We start from the raw sequence: 13,591 nt of genomic DNA on the forward strand, positions 1-13,591 counted from the left end.
AAATGCAGCCATGTTGTGAGTTTGCATCTAAAACATGCATGTTTCCCTTTGTACAGGCAGATTTACAGCAGACAAAGCAACACGCTGATCGACTTTGACCGCTGCAAAAACAAAATACCCACCAAGTCTGAAGTCGATCAGAGGAACTGTTGACAGACTGACAGACAAACAGATGCTTGATTCATTAGTGCGATTAAATGTTCTTCTTTAGCAGCATCCCTTCATGTGTTTGTGTTCCAGGAATAAAGGTCTGTTTAAACTGGACGTCTCCTCAGCATCACTCGTGCTGTCGTGGTTTCAAAGCTGTGCAGAAAGAATCTGAGGGATGATACAGAGGTGACCAAAGTTACAAACATCCAGCTGTGCTGCAAATGTTTGCAGAGCTCCAAACTCTTTGGCTTTCTGCAGAGCAAGTATGGAAGAAGCACCTGAGCTAACTTCAGTTTAGACGATATGAGGAAAAATGCTGCTTCCCAAAGTTTCCTACAAGTATCCAGTTTATATTTAGAGAAGCGAAGGCTCTTTATCCTGACAACTACTCCCTGGTGGATCCCTGTCCTGTGACAGCAGCAAAGACTGTGTATCAGTATCATCAAAGCCACTTCAATAACCAGTGTTTAAAGCTCTCTAGCAGATGGACTTCAGTGGCAGCAGCCTCTGTCTGCTGTGTACAGAAGGTTCTCTGATGAAGCACACAGCAGATGCTGCACTACAACAGCAGCAGCAGCTCAGCTTCAGTTTGCTTCGACGCCCTTTTTGACCTGTGAAACAGCAGAAAATGAAACATTTCAACACCCGTTTGTTAGCGTGAGCTATTCTGCTGTTTTTCATCATTTCACAGGTGAAATAAAATCACATTTACTTCCTGTAGGAGTGATCGTGTCCAGCCTGACTGAGACCATGTGCTCCATCCTGCACAGGTAATAAACCTCTGACATGAAGGGCTGTCAAGTAGTTTTAGACAAATGGGGGTAAAAGAGACGTTAAAAGCTTAAAGAGAAACTACATTTTCTAAGAACTGTCTGACGTTCACCTCTCACACAGTGGATACGATTCTGCCGCTGCAGGAATAATCTTTGTGCTTATGAAACTGTCCGTGTGTTTGCAGAAAATGTCACATGTTCAAAGCCATCCCAGCACCTGGGGTTTGTATAAGTGCAGCTGCTGGTGGGGAGATAGTCTCACTCTTCTATATAAAGAGTCAGCAGGCAGCAGATCTTCATCTGTGATCTCCTCCATCATCACATCTTCACTCTTCAGCAGCTATGGCTTCACTTCGTGCCCTTCTGGGAGTGGTGCTGTGCTCCTCATGGTTTCTGCTTCTGCCTCAGGCCGACTTTGATTTACAGAGTCATCCATAATATTTTTTATTTTTTATTTTGCTGCCCATCTATTTTCATACAAATGTCTCCGTCTTATGGAAAAGGGGTGGAGCTTATCCAACGAGGACAGGCAGGCCCCCCCAGACAGTTTAGCAGTCTATACAGGAGGCTGACCTTTGCAACATGTACTTCTATAATGACTTCACCATTTAGGTTATTTGGTTATGTTTCACCCTGGATTTTGTGTGATAATATTTATTTTGTCCACTGATTTAAAAACAACAAACTATATGAATATAAAACAGAGTGAACAACAAAACATCAGCTTTGGAAACTTTGATGTAAAATTCTGCAGTTGTTTTCTCAGATATGGCATAAATCAAACTAACATACATCAGTGTATTATTAACGTGCACACACACACACACACACACACACACACACACACACACACACACGTGTTACAATAAACAGCTCTTATGCTTCTGTATGATTCTCAGTGCTTTCCATTTGCGTGTCCACAGGTTGCTGTAAGTGCTGCTTGACTGCAGTTTGCTCTCATTTCAAGTGGTTTGCTGTCACAAAGCCAACAGGAAGTCCGGCCATGGTTGAGCCAACTGAAGATGGGTTGAAGGTGGCGTCCTCGTTTCCTCTGTGAGCGCGAGAGGACAGACAAAGCAAACACCGTTTGGACAGCATTAAAATATTTACACTGATGATTAATGTTGTGTCTTTGCACCTGTAGCGATACATGTTGGAAAATGGAGACTTTAGCCACCAAGACTGACGTGCCTGGAAACTTCCCTGTGAGTACGCCCACAAAGACAGGAAACAGTTTAGCCACCGCGGTTAATCCTCCATCATCATCATCCAGTATTTTTCACATCTTTTCTTCTGCTGTTTCCCTTGTTGTCAGTCACGGGGTTTGTGACTGAAATGCGTGTGGTCGACGGGAAGCCTGACGAGTACGGCCTGAATCATTCCATCAACACCGGACGGAGTGAAACCTTTGTTGAAAACAGATTATATGGTAACGTTGCATTTAGCTTCAGTAAACTGTGAAGTTACAGCAGCAGATTTACATCACGTGGCTTCACAGGAAGTAGTCTGGACCTCAGCGCTGAGGTTCAAGCAGCTCTGCTTGCAGACGGCATCCTTCCTGAAAATGTTCTTCATCTTCCTCAAACCAGAACTTTTACATTGGTGCTGAAGTTCTATATAAAAACAGCCTGAAATACAAAGTGATGTTGTGCACTGATTACCTCACACTTTCCATGTTTCCTTCTACAGAGGAGTGTCTGCCTGAGTGTTTTGTCTGATCTGTTGTTGATCGTCTCATTGACACTGCATGCAGATCTGACACCAGGGCTGGACTGGGACAAAAATGGTCCCGGGCATTTTGACTGGAGACCGGCCCCCCAGGTATTAAAGGAAAAACCATGAAGCCTTTGAATGAAAACAAACGCTGTTGTCACAGTGATGGACGCTGTCTTGTTGGTATACATGCATCAGTCTAATAAACTTAAACCTGCACCATCCTCCCTGTCCTGGTATTCTAAACAGGAAGTAGACTGTTGGTCGAGTTAACCTCCTGAACATCTACAACACACGGTGGAAACCTGACATTAAGACAGAGACTAGAGGTGAGACATGATCATTGCTGATTACTGATGACAGATTTAGATATATTTTCATAAACCTTTCATTTGCCACATCAATAAACAGCACGGCAGGGCAAAATATGTTTTCTAACATGGCAACCTTTAAAAAGTGAAAGGAGACAGAAAGACAGCTGAGAAAGAATCAAACGGACTTTTTGATGCATTTTACACACAGTACTGGTGCAGAATCTAGAAAATGTGGGAAACACTGGCATCATATGCAGTACTTACTTCTGAAGAAATTATGATGGGACCCTAAAAAATGACTATGTACAATAATGGATTTCTATACATTTTACATCAGATGGAAACGTGTGTTGTAAGATTCAGATAATTATTTATTAAAAGTGAGACATTTTAAATGAGAATAAGAAAGAAAAGTATGTCTTTGTGCCCCCCTCTCCCTGTTAATGCCCTACCTGCCCCCTGGCAACACTTTGCTAGACCCGCCCCTGCACAGTTACCAGCTGTCAGCTACACAAAAAGGATCCTGGTGTTATTTGTCTCTCAGAAACAGTTCATAACTTCAACTCATTTTTGTTTTGTCATGTTTTGTTCTTTACATTGTCTTTCTTCTATATAATTGTTAAACATTTAATAAATATGTCTACAAAAAGATTTTAAAAATCAGACATTTCACACAGACACCCAAATGATTTCTGACTGATGAAGGGGGCTGAAGGTGCCCTGCTCTTGCCCAGCTTCTGCTGCTCTCTCCCTGCTCACTGTCAGCAGCTGGCAGCCTCGGTCCTGCCTGAGACTCTTCATCTATCAGTGCCAAAGAATATGGGAAATAGCAACGCACAACATGCACATTACAAAACAAGCACATGAATCAGCATTACATTCATTAGTGAAGTGCTGACGTTCGTTCCTAAACTTTGGGCCTTAATTAACATCACTGTGAACTAATGTTTGCTTTGCTTCTTAACCAGTGAAGCAGCGAGGGGCTTTCTGAGGTTCCTGCTCGTAAATGCCCAAAATGAGTCGAGTATTTCTGCAACTACAAACTCTGCTTTCATCAGAGGTGTAAATATTACAGCACTGTGTCAGAGTCACTGAGGCTGGAACACAGAAAAAGGAAGTAGATGTATTTATTTTTAGGCTTTATTGCCTGGAACCACTTTAAAAATACGCTTTGGGTCACAATTAACTGCAGAAACCAGGAATCCACATATGAACATTATCTGTGCAGAGATTTATGCTTCTGAAGGTAAACAGTGAAAACTTGCAGCACTAAATGCACAGATAGCCAGGCGTTTCACATTTTGGGACCATCTGCCAGTTTTCATTTCTTAGGTATTGAAGAGCAGAAATGATTGAATTTTATTTACATGCTTAAAAATGTTTGCTTTTGAATATTATTTGAAGAATTACCCACACACTCAGGCACTGTGGGCCTGTTTCCCTTTGCACAACCGAGTGTTGGAAACGGGCCTTTTCTCTTTAAACTCTGAGGGGCTGTAACTTTGGCTTCTATTGGCAGATTTGCATGATTGACCCTCTTTTTAAAATAGTTTTAGCCCAGAGAATCAAGCTAACATCACTGTTTTTACGTCAGCTCACGTCACACGAGCTGTTTCAAGAAAAGTCCTCCTGTCACACAGCAATGCCTACATGAATCACACCACTCTGCTTAAATAATAATAATAATGTTTAGTGAAGCAGGTGAAGCAAAGGGCTGCTTTTAATAGGCTGGGAGACCCAGGTGTGCTGCTTTAGCTGCTGAGCCTCTCATGCTAGCCTCCATCTATAAGCTGGGATCACAGGAGCACTGCAGTCCTGACTAGATCAAGGATTGTTATTCATGCAGGTGACAAAAGTTTACATTCACAGAGTCATAGGATTGAGCCTGGTTTGAAAAGCAGGTGTTTAATGCAGCTGCTTAGAGTTCACACACAGTAGAAGAATCAGACTTGAGTCACATTTCAAACACTGGAAAAATACTCAGCAAGTAACAATGAAAACAGCACAGACTCAGTATATCCTGTTCAGTCCTGTGTTTGATATGAATGTGCTGTTCAGAGAGGATCTCGTGTCCTCTTTTACAAAGCCTTTGTTTCATGATGTTTGTGTATAAATGAATGTAGGTGTGTTTCTAAGTGTGAAGGAGCCCTGGGAGAAAAGACTGAAGCTTGTGCCAAAGAACAAACAGGAAAGAAAGATCAGCATTAATGAAGACGAGCACAGAAGGAGCCCAAGCACGTGTTGCTTTTTCAGATTTCTCTAAAAGTGTGTGTTCATTTGTTCCATCCTTCACAACAAACAACAGCTGACAGACACACATGCACTCTGTGTCACTTCACAGGGGCTGATGAAAGTGGACACAGTAAAGGGAGAGCTGGACCTGCTCTACACATCCTGCACTCTGTTAACAGATTTTATTCTGCAGCATCAACAGATAAAAATATATGAAGATATAGAAACGTTTAACATTGTGACTGTTCACATTAGTGAAGCTGTTACTTTGCTGCCAGGTGGGAAAAGAAGCCTAAAGCTGAGTCTGATTAAACATCTGCTGCACCAGAGAGTTTCATGGCCCTGCTTTATCCTGTGCTTGCTGACCACCTCGTCCTGAAACCTCTTCATCATCCTCACAGTTGTGTGAAGAAAGAGGGAAGCAGGTGGAAACCATCTGTGCTGCTGTGTTCACTTGTGTGTGTGCGTCTATGGTCATATCTAATGTGTACCTACAGACAAACACAAACACCTGGCATTGCACAAGAGTCTCTATGGAGCAACCTGCAGATGTCAGAGATGTGATTAGAGGGCAAAGTGGACTAGTGAGAGCATCTATGTTGTTGTTGTCTGCTGGGGGACAGCATCAGCTGCAGAGATGCATCAGGATCAGCAAACTAATCTGCAAGGCTGCAAGTGTCACTGAAGGAGTTTGAGTCAGTGAGGGACTCAAACTCACACAGCTGGTCAAGAAGGCTCAGCAGCTGCTGTATTTCCTGAGGAGGCTGAGGAAATTTGGTATGTTGGCCAAGATCCTCAGCAGGTTCTACAGCTGCACTGTGGAGAGCAGCCTGACAGCTGCATCACTGCATGGTACGGCAGCACTACTGCAAACCGCAAACGCCTGCAGAGAGTGATAACAACTGTGGAGAAGATCATCAGGACCCCGCTGCCCTCTCTGCAGAGCAGCTACCATCACAGAGTCCAGAGGAGAGACACACCTCTGCCCTCGAGACGAAGGTTCAGAAGTGTGAAATGTAGAACATCCAGACTCAACAACTCCATCTTCCCCACTGCTATCAGACTCCTGAACAGCTGACCGACCTCAAACTGCAGTTTGCACATCAGGTCACTTTGCACACTAAGTTCATTTTGCACATTAAACTCCATGTACATCCATGTACATCGACATCTGCAGACCACACGTGTCTTCAGTTACTTATTTGTACTTATTTGCAGTTATTTATCTTTTTATTTTATTTTTTTAAGTTATTTTTTATCCTTATTTTATCTTTTTATTTATTCTTATCTTGTTCTTTTAACCCTTATCTAACTTGGCATTGTGCACGGTGTGTTTAGATTCAGTTTAAATTCAGGGACACGGAGCCCCTGTTGATCCTCTACCTAATCACACGAGCCACGGTGTGAGAACGGGTGTGGGTCACAATCAGCCAAGGTTTTGGGTGAACCCATTGTGAGATCTAGCCCCACCCCATCATGTGATTTCCTGTGATCAAATGTCCCAGGATGTGAGTGGGCGTTAAGGCGTCCATGTCCCTCTTCAAGCAACTTAAAGAAGTCCAGACGCTTTTCTTTCCAAGCTCCTTCAACAACATCATTCATAGAACAGCTTCCAGCTTCTTTTGCTCGGCTACAGTTTGGATGGATTTGCATTTAAAGATGCAACAAGACTAAAATGGTTAGGGTCAGGAGGTCAAAGGTCAGAGCTCCTGTGGGTCTGAGGGCGGCCTCACGCTGGAGAAGGATGAAGGAGTCTGACCTGAGCCAGTGTTTGACATGAACACATCAGCACTGCTGTCAGTGAGCCTAACGACAGCCGTTAGCATCATTTCAGTGTTTCAGTCATAAAAACACTTCCTGTCACTGTGGTGGTTACAGTGACATCATGCAGTTTGTGCTTTGACCTCCAGAGGGCGACAAATCAGCACAGACAGAGAGCTCCATTCAAACTTTGCTGCCATCAGGAATAATTCTTCAAATATAATCATCAGTGTTTGAGCAGCTATGATATCAGGGACAATCTAGACATGTGTGACAATACTGAACATGTCACATGACACACCTCAAACATCATGTGATCCACTCTCAGTCTGCACTTTCATTCATGACTTCAACAGGTTGAAATGAGCTTTGAAGAAACATCAGTTCAGTGCTGAAATATTCAAACGCTGCAGGAAGAACAACAACAAATTGATGACGGATGTTTGTGCTTCAAACAGGAAAACCAGCAGAAATAAATCACAGCCTGCCAGAGGTTTGGAGTTTCCGAGGTGCACCTGAATGCAGCACAGTGTTCCAATGCTCCTTATTGTCCTCAAACGTCTCTTTGGGTGTTTCCTTCCTGCTCAAAGTTTAATTTCACTTCCTGAACTTCGTGCAGTGGAGCTTGTTGTTGGTGTGAAGAAACTGTAAGTTTGCTTTGTTTCCTCCTTTAACAGTTTGTCTTTAGGAACTTTACTGTTTGTTCAGCTCGTGTTTGATTTCTTCACACAACAAACTGTGTGTGTTTGTATTTCCGGTCTCTCCATTAAAGTCAGTGTGTAATGTTTTCCAACAAGGCCGAGTGTCTCCGCCATTTTCTGGCCTTGTGTGATCAGAGTCCGGGAATCAGACTAAACACACTGAATGTGGCCTGAGCTCAACCGGAGAGCTGCTGAGCTCCGGATGTTTTAATTTACACGCACAGCAGGAGACAGAGAGCGCACTTTGTAAATGAATACTTCGTATAGATGTGTGTTAGATACAGGTTCAACATGTCGGTCTTAAAAACACTGCGTCACAAACTGTTGGCTCCTCTCCAACAGGAAGAAGTGTTACAAAACACACGAAACTGAAACTCAACTTAGAACTAGAACAGCTAGATCTGAAAAAAGTTAAAGTAGAAATAAAAACTGCACACACAAACTAAAACTAAATTATTGAGAATGATCAATGAAATGATTTTGGAAAACTGATTAACATTTTACAGGAAATGGCCTGTTAGTGTTGTTAGTTTGGCTAAAAAAAAGACTGAGTCACTGCTTTCAAAAAGTTCAGTTTTTATCATAAAATCTACATTAATCTACGTCAGTCCAGCCTCTGACCCCGTAAATATATAATAAATAAAAAATCAAATATAAACTGAAACAAGCAAACTCACCGTGGAAACTAACTGAAACTAAACAGAATTAAAAACACAAAGTGTAAAAGAAATGGAAATAAAAACTAATTAAAAATTACAAAACTACAACAACCTTGCTGTCTGTGGATATGTTTTGGGTGGAGGTTTCAGCCACCACAGACGTCTTCCTTCATTTGTCTGTAAGTCAGTGAGATCATTTAAAGATGGTTACATATCTGCCACAGTGTTAATTTAAAGTTCTCACCCTTCGTGTTCAGAGGCAGCAGGTGGAGGGACAGCAGAGGACTTTGTTTTTTAAAACAAATTTGATTCAGCAGGTCGGCCTCTGTTAAAAACATCACGAACTGTCCGCTCAGACTGTTCACACTGAAACAAAGATGGAGGATAAAACATGTTTTACATTTCTCAGACTGAACAAAAGTTACTGTATTAAGTTTAAAACACTGTTAATAAATCGGAACATTTAAAGATGCTTCAGTCACGGTTTTTATATTAATCGAGCTTTGGCGTGAAAAAAGTTTTTCTTTTTTCCTGGTGAGGAAAAAAGTTTGAAAAAAATCAGTTTAAAGTTTTATATACATATTTGATTTGTACGGGACTCATATTTTAATACTAAACTAAACCTTTTGTCTTCTGTCTGTACAAAATACCAGATATTAAAGTGCAGATGTTACAGATGTTTATATCTATATTTTATTATGAAACAGAACAAATGAACAGTTTAGCACAAACAAACGTTAACATGTAGATATTGTACTAAACTGCAGTGAATATGAACTCAAACTCTGACTTTTACAAGATTAAACTTTATAGTGACGTGTAGGAGAGGAACAGATGAATACTAACTCTGACATTTGAATACAAACGAGTGATTCTGAGCATTTTTTTTCTCACCTCATCATCTTATAATATATTTGCTTATTCTTCATAAACAGTAAAAAAATCAGATCAGTGGATCTAGTTTACCGTTTTAATGGCAGAATGTGTTTATTTTTGAGGGGATCACTGTATATCAGTACTGTTATAGTTTAATATTATTTCTGTACAACTGCTTCAGCAAAAAAGCTTAAAGTTTGAAACCAGGAGTTTAACTTTGATCAGAGTTTCCATAGTGAGTTAAAAATATTTGCACAGCAGCTCCGAGAACTTTTATCAATATTTCTTTGAATCCTCTAAATTTCATTCATAGGTGTTGGACTGTTCATAGGTCTCAATAAAGTTTGTTTCAAAAGAAAAAGACTGACACACACACATGGCACTCTGGGCCAGAGTGCCATGTGAGTGGTTGCAGCTAGTGAGCTGCTCTCTTTCTTTTTGGCTTACGTTTTACTTTATTCACCAACGCCTGAGTTTTGTTTGTTTTCTTAAATGGTGATAGCGGCTTGTCCGTCTCTTTTAGTTGAGCTACTTTAATAAAACTCTTTAATTTAACCCCTTTGCCTTCTTGTCTCCTTTTTCTGACCCGGACACTTTTTGTTACTTCCCCCTCACCGCCTAGAGCCCTCAGGGGAACGTAACAAATGAGACGAGATTAAATCTGACATCACCAAGTTAAACTGTCAGAAACTCTTCTGAAAATCTGCCTCCTCCCCCCTGTGCTGAGCTTCAGGTGGAGTCCTGCCTCCTTCCAGGACGGCTGTAAGTTTGCTTTGTTTCCTCCTATAACAGTTTGTCTTTAGGAACTTTAGGGGCTTTTTTCCTCCTCATGAACATGATGTGAGACAGAGGACAGAGCTGCTTGTGTTCTGCTTTTTTGGGTTTCCCTCAATAAGCTGCTCCCTTTATGTTCTCAGTTCTTCTGTATCTAATGTCAGCATGTGAATCATCTTCAAACACAAGCTGAACATGTTTTCATGGTAGCATCGGTAGGATTCATGGAAAAAGCACTGATTCAGGTCACTAACCAGGTTCAGGGGGATGACTGGAGTATTTCCCAAACAGAGACATCCTGCGGGGACCTTTGTTCTCTTGTAGACTCTGATATTGTTTCCAATGTTTCCAATAACAAAAGAGAAAATCTGTTTGGTTTGTTTTTCTTTCTTTCTTTTGTAGATATAGAGATATACCTCTAGGTTAGATTTATTTCTCTCAACCTCCACAGCTGCAGGTGGAGGAGATGGTGTCTCCATCAGCAGATTCAGTGGAAAGGCCGGACTTAAAGGAGGCTTCAAAAGGCTTCCAGACAGGATGAACTGGGCTAAGTGACAGAGAGGATAGAAAGGATTGTTTTGAACTTTGAATCATATAAAATCATTCCTGTAGTATATAAATGTATGTATAAAAACATTGTAACATTTGAATGTCACAGCATATCTGAGTGAAGAATAAGTCAGTGTCTTTAGCTTGTATAAAACAGCCTCAATTCACCAAAGACATCCTGCTTAACTATAGCTGAGAGCCAATAAGCAGATTTTTAGAGCCCAGATCTAAAAATGGGTTAGTCACACGTGTTGGACTGACTGAAGCTTCCAGTCACAGTGAATCAGTGTGTGTCAGTGAATGCATCGTGTGTGCTTCAGGCTCCATCTAGTGGACTGATAGCAGAGCAGCTGATGGCAGCTTCCTCTGCCTCACACTGCTGTCTGACTGCATTCAGCTGACACTGAGATGAAGCAGGAAAGAAGCAGCTGATATTTGGACAGCACACATGATGGAAGGAGGATTTCAGCTGATGTGCACATGAATGATTTGTGTTTCCTCTGCAGGTAGAAAGTGTGTGTGAGCTGATGTGAATTGAGCAGCATGGATCAGTGTGAGGACAGAGAGGAGGGAGCCCCTCCCTCTAAAAGCACTCTGTGTGGGGAACATGAGAGCCAGACCAAAGCTCAGAGGTGAGATGACCATCTCTAACTGTCCATGACTCTTCTCCATGTCACAGCTCAGCACTCACATCACTGCTGCATCATTATTCACAGGAACCAGCCTGGACCTCCACCCAGCTCTGGGTCCTTACAGAGTGACGGGTCTAAAGAGCACCTCTTCGTTGATTTTAAATCCCAGCAGGAGTCTGCTGCAGACAGGTGAGCTGTTACCTATGGGCTCAAAATGTGGTCATAAATATTGTGTACTTGTAAATCGGTTTTGTACTTGTAGAAAAGATTTGTATGTGTAAAAAAAAAAAAAATTGTGTGTGTGTGTGTTTAAAAAAAGATTTGTTTGGACCAATGTCATGTCAATCACAAATGTAACAATCCAATCAGAGAACAGATGGGTTTGGCTGTCGAGCGGCGCTTTTTTTTTTTTTGAACTGCAGGTCTTTGAAGGGAATAAATGCCCTTTTACATGCCAACCCAGCGTTTTCCTTCATCACCATGAAGGAAAACAGTCTGTGTCCGAGTTTGGTGATTTTTGTGTCACAGGTCTACGTGTTTAATACAGGGACTTCCACAGCCTTTTCAACAGCGCTGCGGACGCGGGGTGGGGGCAGTGTTTTGGAAACGACAGTCTTCATTACAAAGCTTTATTTGTTATGAATTAGCATACATGTTTTTATTGAACATTTGAAGAACCAGCAAAAAAAAAAAAACAAACTCTTGTAGAGGACATAAAGTCAGAGATAGAAAAGACAAGGAGCAGGTGCAGGTAGAGCTGCTGCACACAGAGCTCAGCAGCCAGCAACAAATTCTGGATCCTTTGCTTTTAGTTAGCAGTTAGCATTAGCAGCACATCCTGCGTCCGATGTGAAAGGACTTTTATGCTGCGCACTGTGACTCACAGTAATGGTCCCGGGTCAGCCCTGACTTTGTGTTAAACTAATCCTAAAGTAATAATGGTATTTCTAACCACTGATATACCACAACTTTATCCTTTCAACAGCTACTGAAAGTTAGGGGACCTAGCTGCTATCGGATATTTATATAGAGATTACCCTTCAAGGACCTGCAGCTCAAAAAAGTGCCCCTCCGACAGCCAAACCCATCTGTTCTCTGATTGGATTGGTCAATATCATGTCAATCACAAATTAAACAATCAGCTTAAAGGAAGAAAAATAGGGTCAAAATTCGTACTTGTAACTTGCAGGGTTTTTTTGGGCTAAGTCCACACACAAATCTTTTTTACGCACGCACAAATCTTTTTTTACGCACGCACAAATCTTTTTTAACGCACGCACAAATCTTTTTTACAAGTACAAAATATTTATGACCACATTTTGAGCCCATAGTTACCGTGTAAAAAAAAAAAAAAAAAAAAAGTTTACCTCTGGGTGGCGCTCTGTTCTTACACTGTCAACACTAGTTTGGATTTTCCTTTTGCTCATGCTCAGACTGCAAACAAGTTTATTTTTGGAACGACGAAGGTAATCTGGGTTCTGTGGCTGCAAATGAAAAACACGTTTTTCTTCTCTAACAGGATCTTCTCTAAGAGAATTTTTGGACCTGAACCTGGACGCAGCTGTGTTTCTGTGGTGTCATACAATCGTAGAATTGATTACAGCTTTGGAAGAAGCGCAGTCTCCTTAGCAGGGAGGTGAGCTGTTAGCAACATGAACTCTTTGATTTAACTGCTTGATGTTGTTGGATATAAACTGCAGTGCAAACACGTCGTTCCCTCAATCCCATTTAAACTGTCTCTTAAAAACAAGCCTTTGGTTTCTAAGCAACTGAAAAACCACTTCAGCAAACAGGAAGTGATGCTCATGATCTTGTTTTCTTCATCAGTCATGCTGTGCTGTATGTTGGAGGAAGTTAGCGGTAAACTCAGTAAAGCATAAATATCACTTATACTCAAAACTCACCCTGACCATCAGTAATTATTTCTTACATTACATTCAGTTTGAACCCTAGTTTTCATAGAAAACAATAGTAAGCTGCTTTCTGTCTTTCAGGCCAGGAAGACACCTTTCTACCAGGAAATAAAATTACAAGACACTTTCTAAAGAAATTAAATATCAGCTGTTTATCAAACCGGTTCAGGAGTCAATATAATCATTGCATTTGTCTTTAAACACAAAGGAATCAAACTTTGTCCTAACACAAGAACTGAACATCTTGTCTAAAGACCAGAGAGGAGAAAGCATCCCCAACAACCCTCTCCCCATATTTCTCCACTCCACTAAAAAAAAAATGAAACGATAATCTGTTAAAATGATGAAAATAATCTTTGATGTTGGACTTTTTGCCTCTTGGATGTCCATTCATCTTCTGCTTAATGAACTGTTCAATAGGATTAGTTACCTTTGATGGTTGAACCAATCCAATTATCAGTAGCAGGAATTCATTAGCAGTTCCCAATAACATGTTTTTCAATTCTTTGTTTGTCTGAAATAATAAAGTGAAAGATTTAATTGA

At 41.2% G+C, this 13,591-nt stretch overlaps 3 protein-coding genes across 4 annotated transcripts in view; 2 read left to right on the forward strand and 1 right to left on the reverse strand.

The window, feature by feature from the left end:
- LOC309702293 (uncharacterized protein) overlaps positions 1-13,591 on the forward strand; it is a 202,675-nt gene that overhangs the window by 161,908 nt on the left and 27,176 nt on the right. Inside the window, exons 2-5 of one of the 2 annotated variants that reach the window (XM_082526904.1) lie at positions 9,802-9,941; positions 11,009-11,134; positions 11,219-11,323; positions 12,654-12,770. In XM_082526904.1, the coding sequence (XP_082383030.1) occupies positions 11,046-11,134; positions 11,219-11,323; positions 12,654-12,770 (311 nt within the window). In that variant the 5' untranslated portion in view covers positions 9,802-9,941; positions 11,009-11,045. The remainder of the gene's footprint in view (positions 1-9,801; positions 9,942-11,008; positions 11,135-11,218; positions 11,324-12,653; positions 12,771-13,591) is intronic. The other variant, XM_082526905.1, reaches the window with a different exon arrangement.
- LOC309702391 (uncharacterized protein) overlaps positions 1-13,591 on the reverse strand; it is a 132,638-nt gene that overhangs the window by 55,920 nt on the left and 63,127 nt on the right. The gene's annotated exons all lie outside the window — the stretch shown is intronic.
- The window catches only part of LOC309700386 (protein NLRC3-like), a 123,193-nt gene continuing 117,171 nt past the window's right edge, over positions 7,570-13,591 (forward strand). Inside the window, exon 1 of the mRNA XM_082523906.1 lies at positions 7,570-7,590. The gene's annotated coding sequence lies outside the window, so the exon portion shown is untranslated. The remainder of the gene's footprint in view (positions 7,591-13,591) is intronic.

This window comes from Aulonocara stuartgranti (genome assembly GCF_965226115.1).
Source record: "Aulonocara stuartgranti genome assembly, chromosome: 3".
NCBI lineage: Eukaryota > Metazoa > Chordata > Actinopteri > Cichliformes > Cichlidae > Aulonocara > Aulonocara stuartgranti.